The sequence below is a fragment of the Propithecus coquereli genome, unplaced genomic scaffold, assembly GCF_000956105.1.
Source record: "Propithecus coquereli isolate 6110/MARCELLA unplaced genomic scaffold, Pcoq_1.0 Scaffold91, whole genome shotgun sequence".
Classification (NCBI taxonomy): Eukaryota; Metazoa; Chordata; class Mammalia; order Primates; family Indriidae; genus Propithecus; species Propithecus coquereli.
In genome coordinates, this window is record NW_012155396.1 from 547630 (window position 1) to 567831 (window position 20202).

Below are 20202 nucleotides of genomic sequence, written 5' to 3' on the forward strand. Positions count from 1 at the left end.
TTTTCTGGTTGGGAGATGTTGACGACGCGTGAGCCTATTCATGTGTGGGGGTGAGGGGTAAGAGGAAAATCTCTATACCTTCCTCTCAATCTTGCTGTGAATCTAAAACTACTCTAAAACCTTTCTCTCAATCTTGCTGTGAATCTAAAACTGCTCTAAAAAATAAAGTCTATTACACACACCTACAAAAAAAAAAAAAAGTGTTGTGGAAGCACAAAGAATGAAGAGGTGTATTCCAAATGGGAGAAATAAAAAGTGCTTCATGAAGGAGAAGACACTCAAACTGACCTTGCAAGGTAGATAGAATTTTCAAAGTAACGGATGCTAGAGAGCCTTTTTTTGTAGCATTTGCCAATTTTTATGGTGTAAATATTCCCACTATGGCTGATTTCAAGTTAATGATGTGATGCCACTGAACACAGGTCTCCAGCACCTCATCTGTGAGTCACCATCTGAGCTTTGGATTTAATTTGATTTAATTACATTAAATCCAGACTGATTTGTCTGACTGTTGTTTTTAACGAGTGAATTCACAGGTACTAAAAGCATCTAAGACAACATTATAAGGGAAGAAACACTGTGTCCTTCTCCCCACACCTCAGTCTGACCTTCTAATAGTCTCTTGTCTGTCCTTCCCATTTCATTCAGATGCTCCTGACTGGCCTAGTGCCAACCTGTGATTCTCTTTGTTCCTTTTAGCATTGCTGTGATTAATCTGGGCTCCTTGTATCATGTGGCAGAGAGGAATCTCTCACTGCTCATGGCCTGATGTTGATACCCCTGCTGTTCTCCATAATGAAAAGCAGCTCTGGGTGGCTAGCTGGGCCGGATGTTTCACGGCTGTCATAGCAGTAGGAAGGGAAAGCTGGAATTGCATGGAAGTTTTGCAGAAGGAAGATGCAGGCCAGCTGAGACCCAGCATTCATATTGAGCATTCCTCTGAGTACTCTTTGTAAAAACACCGCCTCCTGTGTGCTCTCCAAAAGTCACTGCACCTCTACCTGGCCCTGTCATGCAAAGGGCTACATTTGAAAAGCCAGGCTCTAGTATTCGTTTGTAATTGCAAGCAGATGTCTCAGTACATGTGTAAGCTTGTATCAGAGGATGTCTGTAAAAAACTCGACCAAGCAGAGCACTGAGGGACAAGAAAGGAATATGAGAAGCTTGAAGTTATTAGGAAACTTCCACATTTGTCCCAGTAAACCAGAAAAGGGACCTGTGAGAAAAGGAGGTCTTTATGATCTCTCATTCCACATTAATTCTTGTTACCTCAAGGTCCAGCTACTCTCAAAATACATTTACAGCAAATTATGGCGCCTGCAGGTTTATTTAAGCATGTGCTTCTTTTTTTTTTTTTTATTTCAGCATATTATGGAGGTACAGATGTTTAGGTTACGTATGTTGCCCTTGCCCCCCCCCCACCCCTAAGTTCGAGTTTCAAATATGTCCATCCTTCGGGTGGTGCGCATTGCACTCTTTGTGTATGCAGCATGTGCTTCTTTTCATGACACTGGTTTCTCTTCCAAATTCATTATATTTTGACTGTAAAGCAGCCTTTTTAGCATTAAAAAGCGTTTGAAGCCACCAGCACCATTTCAGGGTTCCTTTTTCTCTGTTTAAATTCTCTATCTCACGTAATATGCTGTATGATTTACTGTTCAAGTATAAAAGAAACTCACTCCCTCGTGGAGATGTGGGGAGGTAATACTGTCTATTGGAAAGGCTCAGAGATTTCCTGTTCAGATTATAGTCTTCTTTAGAGCTGCCAAGAGTTATATCGTGTATAAGATAATATACTTTAGTTCAGGAGAAACTATGGGTGGGAATACAATTAATTCAATGAGCCACAAAAGAAAGGAAATTGCAGCTTAGAACTGTCCCTGCACTTGGGCCCAGTGGACTTTGTGACTGAAAAGACAGCTGTAGCCTGAGGACCCGCTGGGTGATACCACCCAGTGATGACAGAAGGAGGAGGCCTGGCTGCAAGGGCAGCACAGGTCTTACTTGGTTCCTTGAGAATTGACCCCTGAAGGGTATTTCTGCCCAAATCCTCGGCTTTGCAGAATGCCTGCGACATTTCAAAAACTCAGTCAGTACGTGCTTTATCAAGTCCCTCCTAATGAGTACCAGCTGTGAGCACATATCGGGGAAGCCCTAGAAGAGGAGCCTTGCAGAAGATACAGTGAATCTGACCAGAACAAGGAAGTATAGTGAACAGTTTCTCATCTTGTCTTCTTGCCGTAAGAGTCACCTGGCAGGGAGGAAGGCCGGAGGACAAGGTAAACATACAGATTCCCAGGACCTTGCCAACATGCACATTGACCAGGGCCCTAGGGTTTAAGACTCCATAGATCTGGGTCAGGATCTTGGACTCTATACATTTAATAAACGCTGCAGAGATCTTACTGATCAGACAAGTTTGGAAAACAGGTGGGGTGGGGATCAGAATCTGGCTCCAGTTCAATTTGGGCTTTACCATGTAATTGCTGGGTAGCCTCAGACAAGTCACTTAACTTTTCTGGGCCTCAGATCCCTCATCCATAAAATCTAATAATATCCCATTTCAGAGAGTTGTTGCGAGGGTAAAGTGGGAAAACCCATAAAATGTGCTTAGCCCATTCAGAGGCAGCAAGATGGTCTGGGGCACAGCATCAATGCGGCCAGACCATGAGCTTGAGTTTGAGCCATATTGCAAGGGCAGATTGGAGAGAGATAAGGACTTCAAACTAAATACTCTTTGGTGATGGGAATTACAGTTTGACAGAAAGGAAGGACAGGAAAACAAAGGTGGGTCTGGAAAGAGCTTTAGAGGGTGAGATCTGAACAGGGAAAATTTCTGGAATGTGGTCAAGGATAAATAGACTTCAAAAAGATAGGAAAAGCAAACTTGAGATTTCCAAGGGGAGACACCATTTTCTGAGAATAAACTATTTTATTTGATTTCCTTTTAATCCCAAAGCCAAAGTTTAAAGCATTTTTAATTGATCTTTATCTGCCTCATTTATTTAGCAGACTTTATTATTCTATTATACTATACCTGTGCTCCTTCTAGAGCTTACAAAGATGAAAGTGGCAATACCCACCCCAAGGAACTTACTGTGTACCATTGGGCTCAGGCGAATAAGCGATTACAGCAAGGAAGAGTATGAGCGGTACCCAGGGCTGCTGGGTGGACAGCAATTATGCTGCCTGAAGGAGAAAGTAAAACTTCTCAGAGGAAGCCTTGACATAAAGATTCTATGGCAGTTACAACACTGTCATTATCATTATCATAATCATAAGCTAACAGTAATAACAATGGCCAACATTACCCAATGCTTACTTTGAGCAGATGCTGTGAGAGGCCCTTTTTAGGCATTGTCTCCTGTCGTTGGATAGAATGGTTGCTGCATGCAGTACCGTGTTTCACTTCCTTGTGTTTGCACTGTCTGTTTAGGGTTGGTTTGTTTTTTTGTTTTTTTGTTTTTTTGAGACAGAGTCTCGCTCTGTTGCCCGGGCTATAGTGCTATGGCGTCAGCCTAGCTCACAGCAACCTCAAACTCCTGGGCTCAAGTGATCTTCCTGCCTCAGCCTCCTGAGTAGCTGGGACTACCAGCGCCCACCACTGTGCCTGGCTAATTTTTTTTCTATTTTTAGTATAGATGGGGTCTTGCTTTTGCTTAGACTGGTCTCTAACTCCCGAGCTCAAGCGATCTTCCCGCCTCGGCCTCCCAGAGTGCTAGAATTACAGGCATGAGCCACTGCGCCCGGCCCCAGGGTTGGTTCTAATGCCATTGCTGCACAGTTGGTGAATTACAATACTTGCCAGAACATTGATTCTCCCATTCTTGCTCCTTTAATAATACAGTAGAGACATAAGTAAATTCCCATCCCCTACTCCACCGATACCACATCACCAGAGTCCCTCAGAGAAAGTACCCACTGCTTACATACAGCCTGCACAGGGAAGACCTGAATAGTGGGGGTCTTGGAGGGGTTTATGACAACATCCTAGTCTTTATATGTGAAAAGCCCTAAGCACATAAAGTCTAATGTAAAATCATTGTTAAATTCTCCATGGGAAAACATGTGCCCCTGCTGTCAAGGTAGTGGCTAACAATAACAATGACAATAAAATAACAATGATAAGAATATCTTATATTTACTAATCACTAATTATATTATAGACTAAATTATTTACACATACTAACTGATTTAAACCTTATATGTGTAGATGCTATTACCGTCCCCATTTGGCAGACAGAGAAACCAAGGTCTAGATACATGCTTCAGTTGGGAAGTTGAGTACAAAGTTGGGTATAAGTATGGAGGATCAGATTACAGGTAGTTCTAGTTTTGGCAAACCCACCATAAGAGGCTCCACCTCAAAGCATGACAAATCAGCAGTTCCCCAGTGTTTATATAATGAAAATTAAGTTCTTTGGCAAGATTGTCCGCAGTGTGTACCTACTTGTCCCCCTGCATGACACATCCCCCACTCAGGTGTGTCCCATCCACTCCCAGCAAATCACAGATCTTTATGTACTCAGGCTGTGCCTTACCTCTGTGCTTTTCAGCAGTGGTTCCCTTGGCCTCAAATGCACTTTCCCTTCCTCTTCATTACCTGTTTGTCTCAAACTTAGCATCTGTCTTAAGGAGTCACCTTCCCCAGGAAGCTTGTCTAGACTTGTTAAGGGCCCTACCATTGTCCCTCCAGAGCTTGACCACTTCCTGCCTAGAAGAGTGTGGGCTGACTGAGGCCAGGGGCTGCAGCTAGTTCATTTTTAACCCCAGCATTTAAAAGCCCTATGGAAGTATTTATTGATTTTTTGGGAATAGTTAATAAAAGGATCCCTTCAGAGCCTATTTGAGACCACGGTTTGTGATGGTTTCATTAATTTTTGTTGTGCTTCAGAGTTGTGATTCATCGCTCATTGTCTTCCCTTGTTTTTCCCTTACTGCTTAGCACTGCTAGACATTAGGTACATGGCTCTGACAGGAATTAAAATTGATGACTGAGCGTGACACCTCCATTTGCTAAGACACCACAGTTCTGTTCATCATGCTTTACTTTTGTAATCAGCACCCACTCGGCACTGACATAAATCTGTGGTCTTTCCATGAGGATGTCATTTGTTCCTTTTATGTCTTGATTCATCAGATATTGTTGAGAGTGTTAGCTGACTAAGGCTTTTTGCTTTGTGAAAATGTCACCAAATGTACCATGAAGGGGAGGGCACCAGATGTCTGTTTGCAAAGAGAGCAAAATCCTGGTTGTGAAGAGTCAAGAGTGGCCAGAGCTTCCCAAACATTTCCGGGCCTGAGGTTTGGCTATACATTCTTCTTGGGGTCTCATAACTGACATCCACATTCCATTTCAGCCATGATTCTGGAAGAATTTGTCAACTTTACTGCTGATCGGAGGCCTGGAAACTGTTGTTTATTAGTTTTCTCAGATTCGAGCCGAAAATTGAGAGAAACTTGCTGGATAATTTTGACCAAAATAACACATGTTTGTGTCTTTCCCATGATTAACTTATTTTTAAACAACTTTATTGAGGTGTGATTGGCATATTAAAGAGCTATACATAGTTAATGTATACAACTTCATGAATTTGGAGATAAGTATACACCTGTAAAATTATCACCACAATCTTGCCATAAACCTCTTACCACCTCCAAAAGTTTCCTCCCACTCTCTTTATTTATTATTATTTTAAACTTAACTTTTCTCTTCCTTTGAGCTATCAGAACTTTCTCAAGTAGTGCATAGTTGTCAGTGGAACAAATCATTCACAGTTGGAAGCATTATAAACTTCCCGAACCTTGATCAAAAGTCATGTTTTAGTGCTCAACTTAGAGCAAGAGGTAATGAAGAAGTGAGTGTTCTCTGATTTGTAGCAAGGACCAGTGAGGGTGGTGGGCTTGTTCAAGGTAAGAATGGTAATAATAAATACTTAGGGTATCAAGGCAGCAGGTATACTTCAGGGAATGTTATAAAGTGCAGTTTTGCTTTCAGTAAACTTAAAATCAGTATGTAATATGTTATAAATTCTAGGAAAATGTTTGCTTTTTGTCATATTCTTCATTGCATATGAGAGTAAATGATCTACAGATGAAGATAATAGTAAAAATTTAGAGACAGAATAAAAAGAAACAGATCATACAATTTAAAATATTTTATGACTGTTCAAAATATTGATTGATCAAAACCCCCAGCCAATGGACAACTCATTAGCATACAAAAAGACACTTACTGCTGTGGAGATGCCGAGGATTTTAGGAATTTATCAGGAAACAGGGATAAGACCAAATATATATTTCCCAATATCACAAGTAGCTTCACTGGCTTTGGTTTGTTGTGGGCCTGGGCCATGCTGATCCTCTAAGAAAAACCCAGAGGTAATATAATTTGATACGGGGAATCCTGGAGACACACCCTTCTCCACCAAGCCCACATAATAGTTGTATACTTTTTGTAGCTGAGATGCTTGCGAAGCAACCCAGTGTAATAGTTCAAGGTGGAGTGGCAACTACTTTGAGTATTTTCCATTCTTTCCTGTTTTTAATGCAACCTACTACTAGTGTCAATCAAATTATAACTGCCTTTATAAGAGATGAATTTTTGCCTATCATACATCATAAAGTTCTGTGTCTCTCTTGTCCAACTTTCACTTCCCCTCATTCCTTCCCCACTCCCAGGATAGCTCACATGTTTGTTTCTAAAAATACACTTTTTTGACTGAACTGTTTTTCATACTATTTTTAAAGAAGAATTTATAGTCCTCGTTGTTTTCACAAGTAAGACTCAAGTTTGTACTCAAAATGATAAAGGAAGGCATTTTTTTGTTTTTAAATTATTCTCTACTGAGTCTAGGCTTGAGACCAGACATGACTAAGACTAGGTTTTCATTTGCTCTGATTTTTGTGAACAATTTTTAGGTACAATTTCAATTTAAAATAGGAGGATTATTGTGAGGGGGCAGGTCATACTTTATCATTTGAAAATGATGCCATAACAGTGTCACACCAGATGGTTTTGACAGGGATGACTGATGGTTTCCTTCTCTTTCTGTTCCAGCCACAGCAGCTCTCCTTGGCAGAGAATCCCAGAGTCTGCAAAGAGTTAATCCAGCCCTGGCAACAAGTAAGAATTTCAGTCCTTTTGCTTCCTTCATCATTATTTTCCATGCTTAATTAAGCTACTGTCCTTTCTATATTTTATTTTGGATATTGGAAACTGGAAGAGTGACTGAATTGAAATTTTATAGGCAAGCAAAAACATGTATTTTTTCAGGATTTATTTTGCAACTTCTCTGCAAGTCTGTTTCTTTTTGTTTTGCTTATGCTTGGAAATTAAGCAAGGCCAATTTAATGAAGGAGGAAAAAAGAGTAAATGATTTATCATGGATCAACAATTATTTATTGAATTTAAGAAATACCCTCTTTATACAAATTCTATTTAAAATTATTATTTTGAAATATTTATCTAGTGATTCCATTGGTAAAAGGTTAAAGTTGTCTCTCCCACCAAATTACCTTATGCTTCAAAATTCTGCCTTTGTGGAAGCTATCTCTTCTTTTTAAAATGACTTTACACATCCCTTTCTGGTCCTTTGACAATCTCCTCTTTACCCACAAGACTAAAATCAAACATGAGCTCTTTGGGGAAGCTTCTGCAAATTCTCTAGGCCTGAATAGTTTTTCTGCCTTCCGTGTTTTCATGAAACATTGTCTGTCACTCCATGATGGCATTTACCTCCTGACATTTTAGTACGCGTTAGCTCTGAGCATAGAGCTCACTGGATTGTGTGGGTTGCATGAATTAATTAATTATATTGAACTTTAAGGCAAAGCCCACATTTTATTCTTCTTCTAAATTCCTCACATCACCTGAAAGATCCTGATCACATAGTAGGTGGCCTGTTTAATTAAATTCTAGGTGCCTGTTTAATTAAATTCTAGATATGGATCTTTTTTCATCAGTAGAAGTATATATGTTAGAGTCCACATTATGCAATAAAGGAAGGAAAGACAGTGGACCTAATTGAGTTTAAGCTATTGCTACTTTTGTTGGTAATTTAGGTGTCATGAAACCATAATTTGCATTTTATGACTAAATTGCAGAGTAGATTTCTAATATGAGGTGGCCACCTTCCTCAGAGGTGGTCAAAAAGGAGAGTTGGTACTGTTTTCAACAAATGTCATCCACTTGCCAGTTGTGCTGGACCACAAACCCTTTACAACTCTCCTGTTTGGGAAGAATCTGACATGTTAATCTGCTCCCTAATTATCACAAGAGTTGTAAAAGAGGTGGCTGTTTGGGTTATCCCAGCCAATGTATTCCAAAGCCTTCCTTCACTCAACAGACAATGTGACCTATCCTGTTATTACTTTTTGTAAGGAAATGAGAAGGAATCCATTAAGGATGTGTTACTAATGGTGCATGCTTCGTGTTAGAACCATCCTTCACAAGCAAACGTAATATGCTGCCCTCAGCTTTCCCCCAAAGTGGTAATATGATTTCTCCAGGCCATTTCCTTTGTCAGTTCACAGTGTCTGAGGAGCCTACACATTGTGCCGTGTTGAAATATAGCCTATAGGTATGGAGGAGGTGTTGAATGACTTCCTACCCATCAATACTAGTCATTTGGCATATGTTGCTTTCCTGTCTTTGCGATCAGTAAGAAGACTAGCTAATTATCATTCGTATGTGGTAAATCACATTGACACTGACCTCCCCTATCCTTCCAGCTTCTCCTTATCAAAAGTCTCCTGCCCTCTGTCCCAGGAACAATTGGCTATAGTATCCCACGTCAGTGGATGTGTCTGTGTCAGTGGGCACCTGCCATAGTGCATGTGCTTGAACATGTGGCTGCCTTTATCATCACAAGTATCTCATCCAGATGTGACAGACCCAGGTGCTCACATCATCTCACTGTGTCACTGTGTACATTGTGTCAACAGAAAAGAACGCAAACTGTCTAAAATAAAGAGGTTTATTCTGAGCTGAACATGTGTGACCATGGCCCAGAGAGCCATGCCTAAGAAGCCTTGAGCAAGTGGTCCTGTTGTAGTTGGGTTGCAGTTTGGTTTTACACACTTTAAAGAGACAGGAATTACACATAAAGTCGCAAATCAATACATGGAAAGAGTACATTGGTTTGGCCGGAAAAGGCAGGACATCTCAAAGTGGGGCAGGGTAGGGGGTGGGATACAGGTTATAGGTGGTTTTAAAAATTCTTTGGTTTGCAATTGGTTAAAGAAATGAAGCTTTGTCTAACGGCTTGGAGTGTTTTAAGTTAAGATAAAAAACTTAAAAGGCTTGTTAATCAGAGACAAGCCACCTGACATATACTGAGACTCCGAGTGATCTGTTAAGTAAATTGATGACCTGCAGGTGTGGTTTGACCTGTGTTTTACATGGCCTTAGGCCTGTTGATGATTTTGTATCTTATTGTTACAAAGAATAATTCCAAAAAGCGTAACAAGGTTGTGTCTGACCTCCCTTCTTTCTCCTCGTGGCTGGCAACTCAGCTTTAAGGTTTTTCTGGGGTCCCTTGGCCAAGAGAGGGTCTGTTCACTTGGCTTGGGGGCTTGAGATTTTATTTCAGTTTACAATTGTCACTGTATCACAAATACACAACTCTCTGCTGAATACCCAACATTTGTCCCTGTACCTTAAGGGAGAAAAAGTATGATATTGTCCTAACATCAAGAAGCTCACATTACAAAGATAATCGTACATGAAAAGCTTGTGTTCAACATGTCCTGAGAACACACAATTATAATTTATACATCTCCTATGTGTACTTTACTAAATACTCAGATTCAAAACACAACCTCATGAAATAAAAATAAAACAAAAACCCTCTCAGGACAAGTTCTACCCAGAACTAACTAAACGTAAATGAAATAAATGCCACCACCCTCTCCAGGCCACTTTTACTTTATACTTGGCCTGTTGCAATAACCTTGTAGCAACTGCCTCCCTCCTCTCTCCTTCCACCCCCTGCCCCATCTCTCCTTCCTCAGATTCATCTTTCTCTGCCAATAATAATGTTCTCATGCTCTGAGTAACACTAAATATCCTTAGTGCTCTCTCCACTACCTAAATGTTAAACTGCAAACCTTTCCCAAGACACCGAAAACCCACCCAAGCTTGTAAGTCTGGACTAGGTACCATTTCCCAGGCACACTGTTTTCCCTCCTCTGTGATATTGCTCATGTTATCAAATCTTCCAGAACTATCCTCTTTCCACCCCACCCTGCATTCTATAAATATAAATCCTGCTAATACATTAAGTTCAGTCAAAACACTGATGCCCTTAGCCTGAAGCAATTCCCCCCTTCTCCACGCTTGTTTATGGGAGAGGTCATGATATTTCATGACTTGTATGTTTGTTTGCTAGGACTGCTAAAACAAAGTACCACAGACTGGGTGTCTTAAACAACAGAAAGTTATTTGCTCAGAGTTCTAGAGGTTAGAAGTCTGAGATCAAGGGTCTGACAGCGTTGGTTTCTTCCGAAGCTTCTCTCCTTGGCTTGCAGATGGCCATCTTCTCCCTGCAATATCATCTGGTCTTCCCTCTCTACCTGACTGTATCCTAATCTCCTCTTCTTATGAGGTCCACTAGTCATATTGGAATAAGGCTTACTTTAATGACTTCATTTTACTTAATTATCTCTTCAAAGACCCTTTCTCCAAATACAGTCACCTTCTGAGGAACTGGGAATCAGGACTTCAACATATAAATTTTGGGGAGGATACAATTCAGCCTATAACACCACTCTTTTTTTTTTATTTCAGAATATTGCGGGGGTACCAACATTTTGGTTACATAGATTGATTTTGTACCATTTGAGTCAAAGTTGTAAGTGTGCCCATCCCCAGATCATGTGCATTGTACCTGTTAGGTCATAACACTCCTCTTAAGGAATATATAACATGCTGCTTTGGAGTCTAATTATTTGCCTGTATCTCTTATCACTGCATCTGGATTATGAACAGCTGTGTCTTATTCACAGTTGTATATAATTCATAGTACTTAAAATGATACCTTGAGCATAGTAAATACTAAATTATATTGCAAATAAATGAATTAAATGAAAACATCCTTAATATCTCCCTGGTTACCTATCCTTCTCCATACTTAGCAATTCCCACCAGCACCCTTTGTTATCGTGGGGCCTCTTGTCTGGCTAGGACCTATGAAAGAGGATCAGATTTCCCCACCTGTGTTAATTACACATTATTACCTTACGTGTTCCACTGCTGAAAAGACTCGTAGGAATCAAATGATTTATGCTCACAGGACAGTTTTATTACAGGCAAAGAATACAGTATAGCAACAGAAGGGGGATACGTGTTGACCAGGGTCTCAATATCTCCAGTACGGGCCTTTTTGTCTTCTCATTGCTGGTTCCCACAGGGTACACTTTGTCTCCAGATCTGAAACCACTACCCATGTGCCTGCCAAGCACCTCGGTACCAGGAATCCTAAAGTCTTCCCATGGTGGGGTCTCCCCATAGTGAGCTGGTCATGTGGGCACAGTCTAACTATGTGGCCGGCCTTAGCCATCAGACCCCCAGCCCCCAGGTTTTACCAAAATAAGTACAAGTCATAAGTCCAATTATATTACTAAACAATGTTGAGAGACTGATACATTCTGTCCTGAGACAACTCACAGATCCATGACCACAGAACATGATTTATCTTTAGTTAAATATCATTGGCCAAGCATCAGTAGCTCTGGAAAGAAGCATGCAGTCAAACCAGACAAGCTAAAATTTACCCATGCTATGCACCTAAGGAATCACCGCTTGCTGTAATCTCTTCCTTCTTTTGTTTACCAAAAATTATCTGTCCCATTTTCTAAGCCTTCATGGTTTTGCTGTGCTGGCGAAATGGCCTAATCCATGTGAATGGGTGTGTTTGTGTTAATGTGTTTTTGTGTTTGTGTTAGTGTGCTAACATACCTTCCACAGAGTAGATTCTTAAGAAACATTTTCTGGAAAGGAAGAGCTGTTTTTGGTTAGTAACCCCGTGATGACCTTTCAGTTCACATACGTGGATAGCAGCACACTCTGCTCATGCAAGGCCAGCCCAGGGTAAACATGAGCAAAAACACATACTTAGGATAAGAAGGATGTTGAGAGAGTTTTCAGTTTAAAGAGATATACAGACATCTTTGTTATATTTTAAAGAAGTAATGCTATAAATTCACCACAAAGAAAGCCGCTTTTTGTTTCTGAGGAGAGGGATAAAGGAGGGTTATAATCTTCTAGAGAAAAACAAAGCATATTTAGTATTCCGGAATAAGGCAGACTCCTCAGCTACAGTGCTGTGTTTCCGTGTTCTTTGTTTTTTCCTAATAATTTTATTTCTCTGCCATGATTGGTTATTGATAGAGGATTTGATGAACATTTGGGCCAAATAGCAACAGAAGGGGGATACATGTTGACCACAGTCTCAAGTACAAGCCTTTTTGTCTTCCCACTGCTGGGTCACACAGGATGCACTGTGTCTCCAGATCTGAAACCACTACCCATGTGCCTGCCAAGCACTTTGGTACCAGGGAGCCTAAAGACTTTATTAAACATATTGAGAGAGAAATTTTTAGATGATTGCACATCTTTCTGAGGGGGGCTATTTTTTTCCTCTCATTTTTAAAAGTCATTACTTTTTACTGCACTTTTCATATATTACTATAAAAGAATAAATTTTGTGATCAATAGCATTTCCACCTCAAAATAAAATGAATATCCAACTGGAGCAAATTTCATTGACTGCCCTTTGGATCATAAATTAGTCTAATATTACAAACGTTAATGACTGAGGTCAGAGTTAACTTGTGAAAGGATTACAAAAGATTATCATATTAGATGGGTACAACAAATGAATTGCTTAAATTTTAGAAGTTCACAAACAACTTCCTTCACAATTGTGTTACTTTGACTTTTCAATAAAAGCACATTTTTGAGACAAAAAATTAATATAGTGAACTTCATCTTGCTTGTTTAGGTCCTTATACGTTCTTAGCTGGACTCCTGTCCTAGCTTCCTAATTTTCTTCCTACCTCCTATTCTTTTCTATTCCAGACTCTCCTATTTTTTCCTTCTAGGTTAAATCTTCCTGCCTACCTCTGATCCACCAATTCCTCTTTCCAATCATGTTCATTAGCTCCCAAGCTGTTTTCTAAATTACAAATGAACTTATCTCCCAGGTATTCAAGAAATTCTACGACATGGATCTTATGCATTTTTCTAGTCTTATCTCAGTTATCTTCTATTTACCCTCATTATATCGTTCATACTGACCTCTTTACCAGAAATTCCATCCTCTTTCCTCTCAATCTGAAACAATCCTTCATGGATATTGACCTTTAAGGCATATTTCCAAGAGCACTTTATCCACAAATCTTCTCTCAGTTCCTCCAAGAGGTTGTATGTTTCTCCCTTGGAATCTCTGTAGCCCTTTTATTCTCCCTCTCAAGGAAAGAGAGTGTAGCACAGTGGTTTAAGAACTTAGCCTCTGGAGCAAGAGAGCTTTAGTTTAAGTCTCAGTTCTACTGCTTACCTCCTGTGTGACCGTAAAAAAGTGTCATAACTTCTCTGTGTCTTGGGGTTTTTTGAATCTTTAAAGTACAGATGCTAATCATACCTACCTCATAAGGTTGTTGTAAGAATGATAAGTGTTGATATATTTAAAGTAGTTAGGATGGTATCTGGCCCCATGGTAAGTTTACATGGTGTTTATTGTATTCTCTCATGGTTCTTATTTTATTCCAACATTTATATTAGTTTGAACCCTATGAAATTGCCCGTATTCAACTCTATTTTGGACCATAAAATCATTATGACATTTGGTTCAACCTAATGTAGACTTTTGTGTGCATTCTGTCCCCTACCCCTTAATAAACTATACTATCTATAAGGATAGAGATTATATCTTATACATCCTTATATCCTTCAGTACCTGCTAAGTACCTGATACATGCTGAGTGTTTAGTGAATAGTGTTGAATTTTTCACATGGACAAAAAAATGCAAAAAAATAGAAACCTGGCTCTCCCCAGTATCTTAAGTATTCTTTGGCTACCACGGAGTCTCCTCCATGCCCCTTCATAAATAAAAGGAGAGGGAGAAAGAGATACAGGAGGAGAAATTTCTATTGTCTATTGCTGATTATAAATACAGTCTTTCCTGAAAGCCTTCCACAGAACTTTAACTTCAGGTCATGGAACTAATATCATGGTCTGGTCTTGGGGTATGGCACAGGACATCTCTGTGATATCATTGGTATCCTGTTGGCCCTTCAGCTGCCAAGGGAATAGTGAGTAGTACTACTCCTGCCTGTGGCCCATCACTGTCTCCATAAGAGCTTTATCACTCTCTCTGCTTTCAGCGTTCTTTTTCATCAGATATTTGCAACCCCATGGGCTTATAAGCACGACATAAGGGAAGTGCGTCCTTGCGGAGATGGTGTCTTAGAGTGAATGCGCAGCCTTTATTTATTACAAAGAACTTGAGCTTTGGACATGCATTAGAGAGCAGCACTAACATTGGATTCTGACATTGAAGCTGACGTTGAATTCTTGACAGTCTACTCGTTTATAAACAATTCAGTAAATGATTCAGTAAGTAAACATAGATTCTTGTGATCCCTTTTAAGGAAACTGTTTGTGTTGGCTCTCTCTTGCACCCAAACTAGTGGTAAGCCTTTCCTGACTCACAACACCAATCTCTAGATAACACCAAGCATCCTAGGGGTACATTCATCCCCCTTCCTTGCTTCACTGAAATAGAAGGAAGGCAGGTAAAATTATGCACTTTATATAAGAAGAAATGGAGATACAGAAAAAATAGCTTACTTAAGTCTCTTAACAGACCAAAGGAGTAAAGAAGATTTTGTCAGAGCAATGTGTTGTGTCTGTCAATAGGTAAACAAAATAAAGCATAGATGATGCATATATATTGATAATTCAAACAGCAGTATTTACTTATCTCAAAATATGGACTTTGCAGTGACTTTTTTCCAGCCTGCAATACCCAGATAATGACTGCCATTAGTTTCATGCATGTTAGTGCTTTATTACACACTGCCTTGCTATAACATGTAATTGTTGGAGGATTCTGTGTAAGGTAAATATGAGGCCTTAACTTTTTTATCCTTCAACTCCAAGCAATTTGCTGAGCCATGACCATGACCAGTGGTAAATAGATATTTACCGTTTAGTTGACAAGAAACCTGTTCCTCTCTATGCGTAATCATAGACCACTGATAATGAAACCTGTGGAGTGGAGGTTCCTTCTGGCTGTAAGCATATATCAAGGTCTTCTATTTCTTTTGGAACCCAAACAATAAGAAAATAGTTAGAAATCTGCTTGTGGGCATAGGCCTTTATAACCCTTGATCTTCAAAGTGAGCAACAATTTTGTTTAGAAGCCTGAGAAGGATAATAAAGCATCTCTCTAAAAATTCCAATATGTGTATACTGTATATTCCTCTTTCAAAGCATAACACACATTTTTCAAGGATGAAATCCAAGACAAACAATCTTTCACCCTGGGTGACCCTAGTGGGTGGTGAATACTTTTTAGTGACTCTAGAAAGTTAAAGCATCTGACAGTTGGTTGTGACCTTATGAGTTCTTCTAGCTTGCAGCCTGCTGATTTGCTGCTTAGTTCTGTAGCTTCAAAACTAACTCTAACGGCTGCTCCTAAAAGAGTCCCTGCTTCTGCATACAGGGGCCTCTCACCAGGAGAGGACACCTGAATCTGTCATTCCAAAAAGGCCCTTGGTTCACACCAGCTCCTACTTATGGTGAACAGTTTTTTCAGATAATGTACACTCGTGTGCACTGAGGAAAAATCTTGAATTTATTATATAGGTGTGCCCTGACTATAATACAAATTAATCTATATACTGAGAAAGCAGACTATATATCACATTTACAAAGATTTATGGCTTTAACAAAGAGTTCAAGCGTAGGTACTGTTAAATAGTAGTTCAAGTAATGGTGTGCCTCATGGCAAATGCATGCAATATGAGATAACATATATTTAAACTAAAAATAACACAAGGAGTAATTATTTACTAAATAAATAACTTATCACTTAGAAAAGAGGTTATCCAACTTTCAAAGGGCTTTTAAAAATATGGTATGATTTATAGGAAATTTATTTGCATGTAATTCATAATATATGGTATAAAACAAGCTACTTCTATGTTTTTTTTTCTTTAGGTCAATAAATATTTAAACCAGTGGTTGGCAAACTGTCCCTGAGACCAAATTCTTGTTTTTGTAAATAAAGTTTTATTGGAACACAGCCATGCCTATTTGTTTCAGATTGATGATGGCTGCTTTGGGGGTACAACGGCAAAGTTGAGTAGCTAAAACACAGACAAGAGGTCCACAAGCCTAAAATATTTACTGTCTGGTACTATAAGAAAAAGTATGCTGTACCCTGTTCTAAACCAAAAAGTGATTATTTCTATGATATAGTATTTCAAGGAACTAGTCATCAAGTTTGTACAGGTTGCCATCTTTTAGTCTCCTGTAGCAAATTATCTGAAATTTGGTACTGGCATTAATGAGAATTCAGGATTCACTTTATAAGTTTACTTCATAGTTAGCTCTTCTGAAATAAACTATAGTCATACATCACTTAACAAGAGGGATACATTCTGAGAAACGTGTCTTTAAGCAATTTTGTCATCCTGCAAACATCACAGAGTGTACTTACAGAAACCTATATGGTACAGCCTACTACACACCTAGGTTATATGATATAGCCTATTGCTCCTGAGCTAACTTGCATAGCATATTACTGTACTGAATACAGCAGGCAATTGTAACAAAATGATAAGTATTTGTATATATAAACATAGAAAATGTACAGTAAAAATATGGTATTATAACCTTATGGGATTACCATTGCATATGCAGTCCATCATTGACCAAACCATCCTTATGTGGCACGTGACTGTAGTTGAAAAGTTTAAATTACATACGTGGCTTGCACTATATTTCTACTTGCATCATTGGTATATACATTTTATGGGTTATATGTTTGTACTTGCATTCATAAACATTAAATTGTTACAATGAGCATATTTGCTTTTATAATAAAAGTAAACAAATAAAATAAAAATTTTTATTTCTAATGACAAAAAATCATTATGGTTATGTTTTAAGAAGTAGTCTGTCATTGACCAAAACATCACTATGCAGCACATAACTGTATATTATACAGTAAGGATTAACTGAATGGACATACACATTCATTGTTATTAAAGATACTCCATCAAATGAAGGCTGAACACCTTTAGATGCTTGATGATGGATATAATGGGCAATTATTTGCAACTGGATTGTCTGAGACAGTCATCATTGTCACACATTTATTTCATGAAGGATCAGTGCAACATACAGCTGTAGTTTGAGGGCAAACTTGATTTTGAAGGTTTGTGGCTCTTTAATAAACTGACTGCTACCAGTGAATTCATGCTCAAGAATAGACAAAAGACTCTACGTTTAGGAAATTGTGCACTGTAAAAGACTCATAGACCTGAAACCTCACAGCATAACAGATGTATTTTCAGAAGCCATTCATGAGTCCTTCAGGTATTCTCAAGTGTCATTCATGTCTTCACTGCTGCAGGTTATCTTTTGATTTTTCGTATGTCATGGAAAAGCAGCCTTCAGCTTTTCTATTTTCTCTCTTAACGTTCCTTGATAAATAGAATTTTAAAATCCAAAATTTGAATTATTATGAAAGCAAATATTTGCAGCCAGCTCATCTGTGCTCTGTGTTGTCGGCACATATGGTTTTGTGCACCTGCCACCGTGAAGCTCTGCCAGGCATTCCCCACACAGGTCCTCAGAAATGGAGAAACGCCTGATCCCATCTTTACTGTGACAAAAGGTTTTCTTTCTGTGAGTTCCAAAAACTTTTAAAGTTGTGCATCTTTTGCTTTGAACCAGCCACAAGTGGCTCGTGTACTAATGGTATCTTCCTTTCTAGAATGCAAGTTCCTTGAAGGTATGGACTGAGTCTCCCTTATCTTTATATGCTCTGCTCCTCTCCTCTTAATTTAGCCACAGCCTTGCACAAAATGGAAGCTTAATAATATTGTTAAATAAGTGTCATACTGAATTCCAGGAATAACCTAAAAGCAAATGGGGAAGGGAAGGGGAGGGAGAGGTGTTAACATAGATTTCATGGCATTTGAATTTGGCATTTTTCCCCCAACACTAAGACTGACACAGATAGGTAATATAACTGTTTTCTCAAATTTGAGAGCAATAGATGCATTTCCTCTTCTGCCATTTTTCTATCTCACGTAGGAAAAGCAAACAAGGTCCTACAAAATCTTGGAGGTGTTTGTTCTTAGCAGGCAGTCATGGTTGTGATAAATTCTGCTATTGGTTTCAGTCGGTCCTGCAGGCTGTGTGATGAGGACTTTGGGGCTCGAGGAGCTGGGGACCATGAGTTATCTCGTATGTATGCATACGAGGCATATTGCATTTGTTTCATTGGGATGCTGTGCCATATTACCACAGATTTGGCGGCTTAACAACAGAAATTTATTCTGTCACAGTTCTGGAGGCCAGAAATCTAAAATCAAGGTGTCATTAGGATAGGTTCCTTCTGGAAGCTCTGAAGGAAAATCTGCTCCATGCCTCTCTCCTAGGTTCTGGTGACTGCCGGCAATCTTTGTCATTCTTTGGGTTGTAGACACATCACACCCTCCGTCTTTAGCACAGCATTTCTCTAGTGCTTAGGAAATGCTGGGATGTGCAAAGCTATTGCAGAACTTGTCAGAGGTGCTAATCTGTTTGTGTGCATTACGGATATCCAAGAGAAAGGAATGAACCACAACACTTCTGGGAAATAGTTGACTAGGGAACTTCTTTTTAAGGTATTACCTATTACTACCTCAATGGACACTAATATCCAAAGGAGCACAAGCTGTTAGTGGTTTTGGCCCTGCCCCAGCTACATTCAGTGGTGGGGGCACGGCATGCGTCAGGCATGTGAGTCTACCACAGTGTCCAAACATTTAGAGTGTGAATGTCTGTACTGACCTCTCCCTGGGTAGGAGCCCACCCTTCATTAAAAGTTGACAGTGGTTTCCCTAGAGGATTTGCATATGTGCATGGACAATCTTGCCTTCAGCTGTTCTTATAGAGGTAGCCTGGTGAAATATTACCATGATAGAGTGGAGAAAATGGGAACAGAAGGAGAAATGTGGCCAAGATAACACAATTTGCTTTTTTCCTGAAAACAGCCCAGAATATCTGAAAAAGGAAAAATGACTTCACAATTCCACACCAGTCCCACAAAATGTTTGCATTCTAGCTAACTAGACATTGAATGAATTGTGTAGAAATTTGTGGTCCTGAAGGATTGATGTTGAAAGACATACTTGTTTTCAAGTGGCAAGGAAAAATAAATGACTTAGTTAGAATTTTACAAGTATGGCTCTAGGTCATACCTGAGCTCAACTTGAACTGAAGATCTCATTGCTGTTGTTTTCTGGCATGCTGGTATCTGTTTGCAAACAAACTCTGTTGGTATGAGCTATTTCTTAAACTGAAATCACATCATAGCAAACACTGTTGTGTCCCAATAAAGATTCCAGGACTCTGTGGCCATGGAACATTTACATTCTTCCCCTTTGGATTAGCCTTTCATCACTCCTGAAACAAACAAAAATGGAAAGATAACCAATAGGCTTTGATTTAATCACAAACCAAGAGGAAAGAGAGAAGAGAGGAGAGAACCAGTTAGTTGCAGTTCTCTAAATACAGGCTTTTGTTTGTTTCTGCCTTCTAACTCCTTACCCTTGAAGCTATAACTTTCAAGCTTGTGTTTGCAGGCCCATGGAGAATGTTTGAAATGTGCCCACCTCTCCCTTGTCCAGGCCACTCTGCCTGCTTTCTCTCCGCTCACCAATGCTCCGCCATCCCAGCTTGGGGGCTTAGAGGCTGAGAGCATTATGGGTAGCATAGTCGTTCAAGCTCACATAAGATGAAATCTAAATAATAGCCAAAAACAACAGACTATTAAGCTCCCTAGTGTTGCTGACTGATTTCTGGGAGCCCTAAGTTCAGCCCTTGTATATCTCAGAACCAAAAAAAGTATTCATTTGCACCGTATGCATCCGCTTGTTGGCCTAAGCTCTAAGAAAATTGGTTCAGTAACTTGGCCTAC

At 39.5% G+C, this 20202-nt stretch overlaps 1 protein-coding gene across 1 annotated transcript in view; it reads left to right on the top strand.

Moving 5' to 3' along the window:
* GHR (growth hormone receptor) overlaps positions 1 to 20202 on the top strand; it is a 301616-nt gene that overhangs the window by 204564 nt on the left and 76850 nt on the right. Inside the window, exon 3 of the mRNA XM_012664727.1 lies at positions 7061 to 7126. Coding sequence (XP_012520181.1) covers positions 7061 to 7126 — 66 coding nt within the window. The remainder of the gene's footprint in view (positions 1 to 7060; positions 7127 to 20202) is intronic.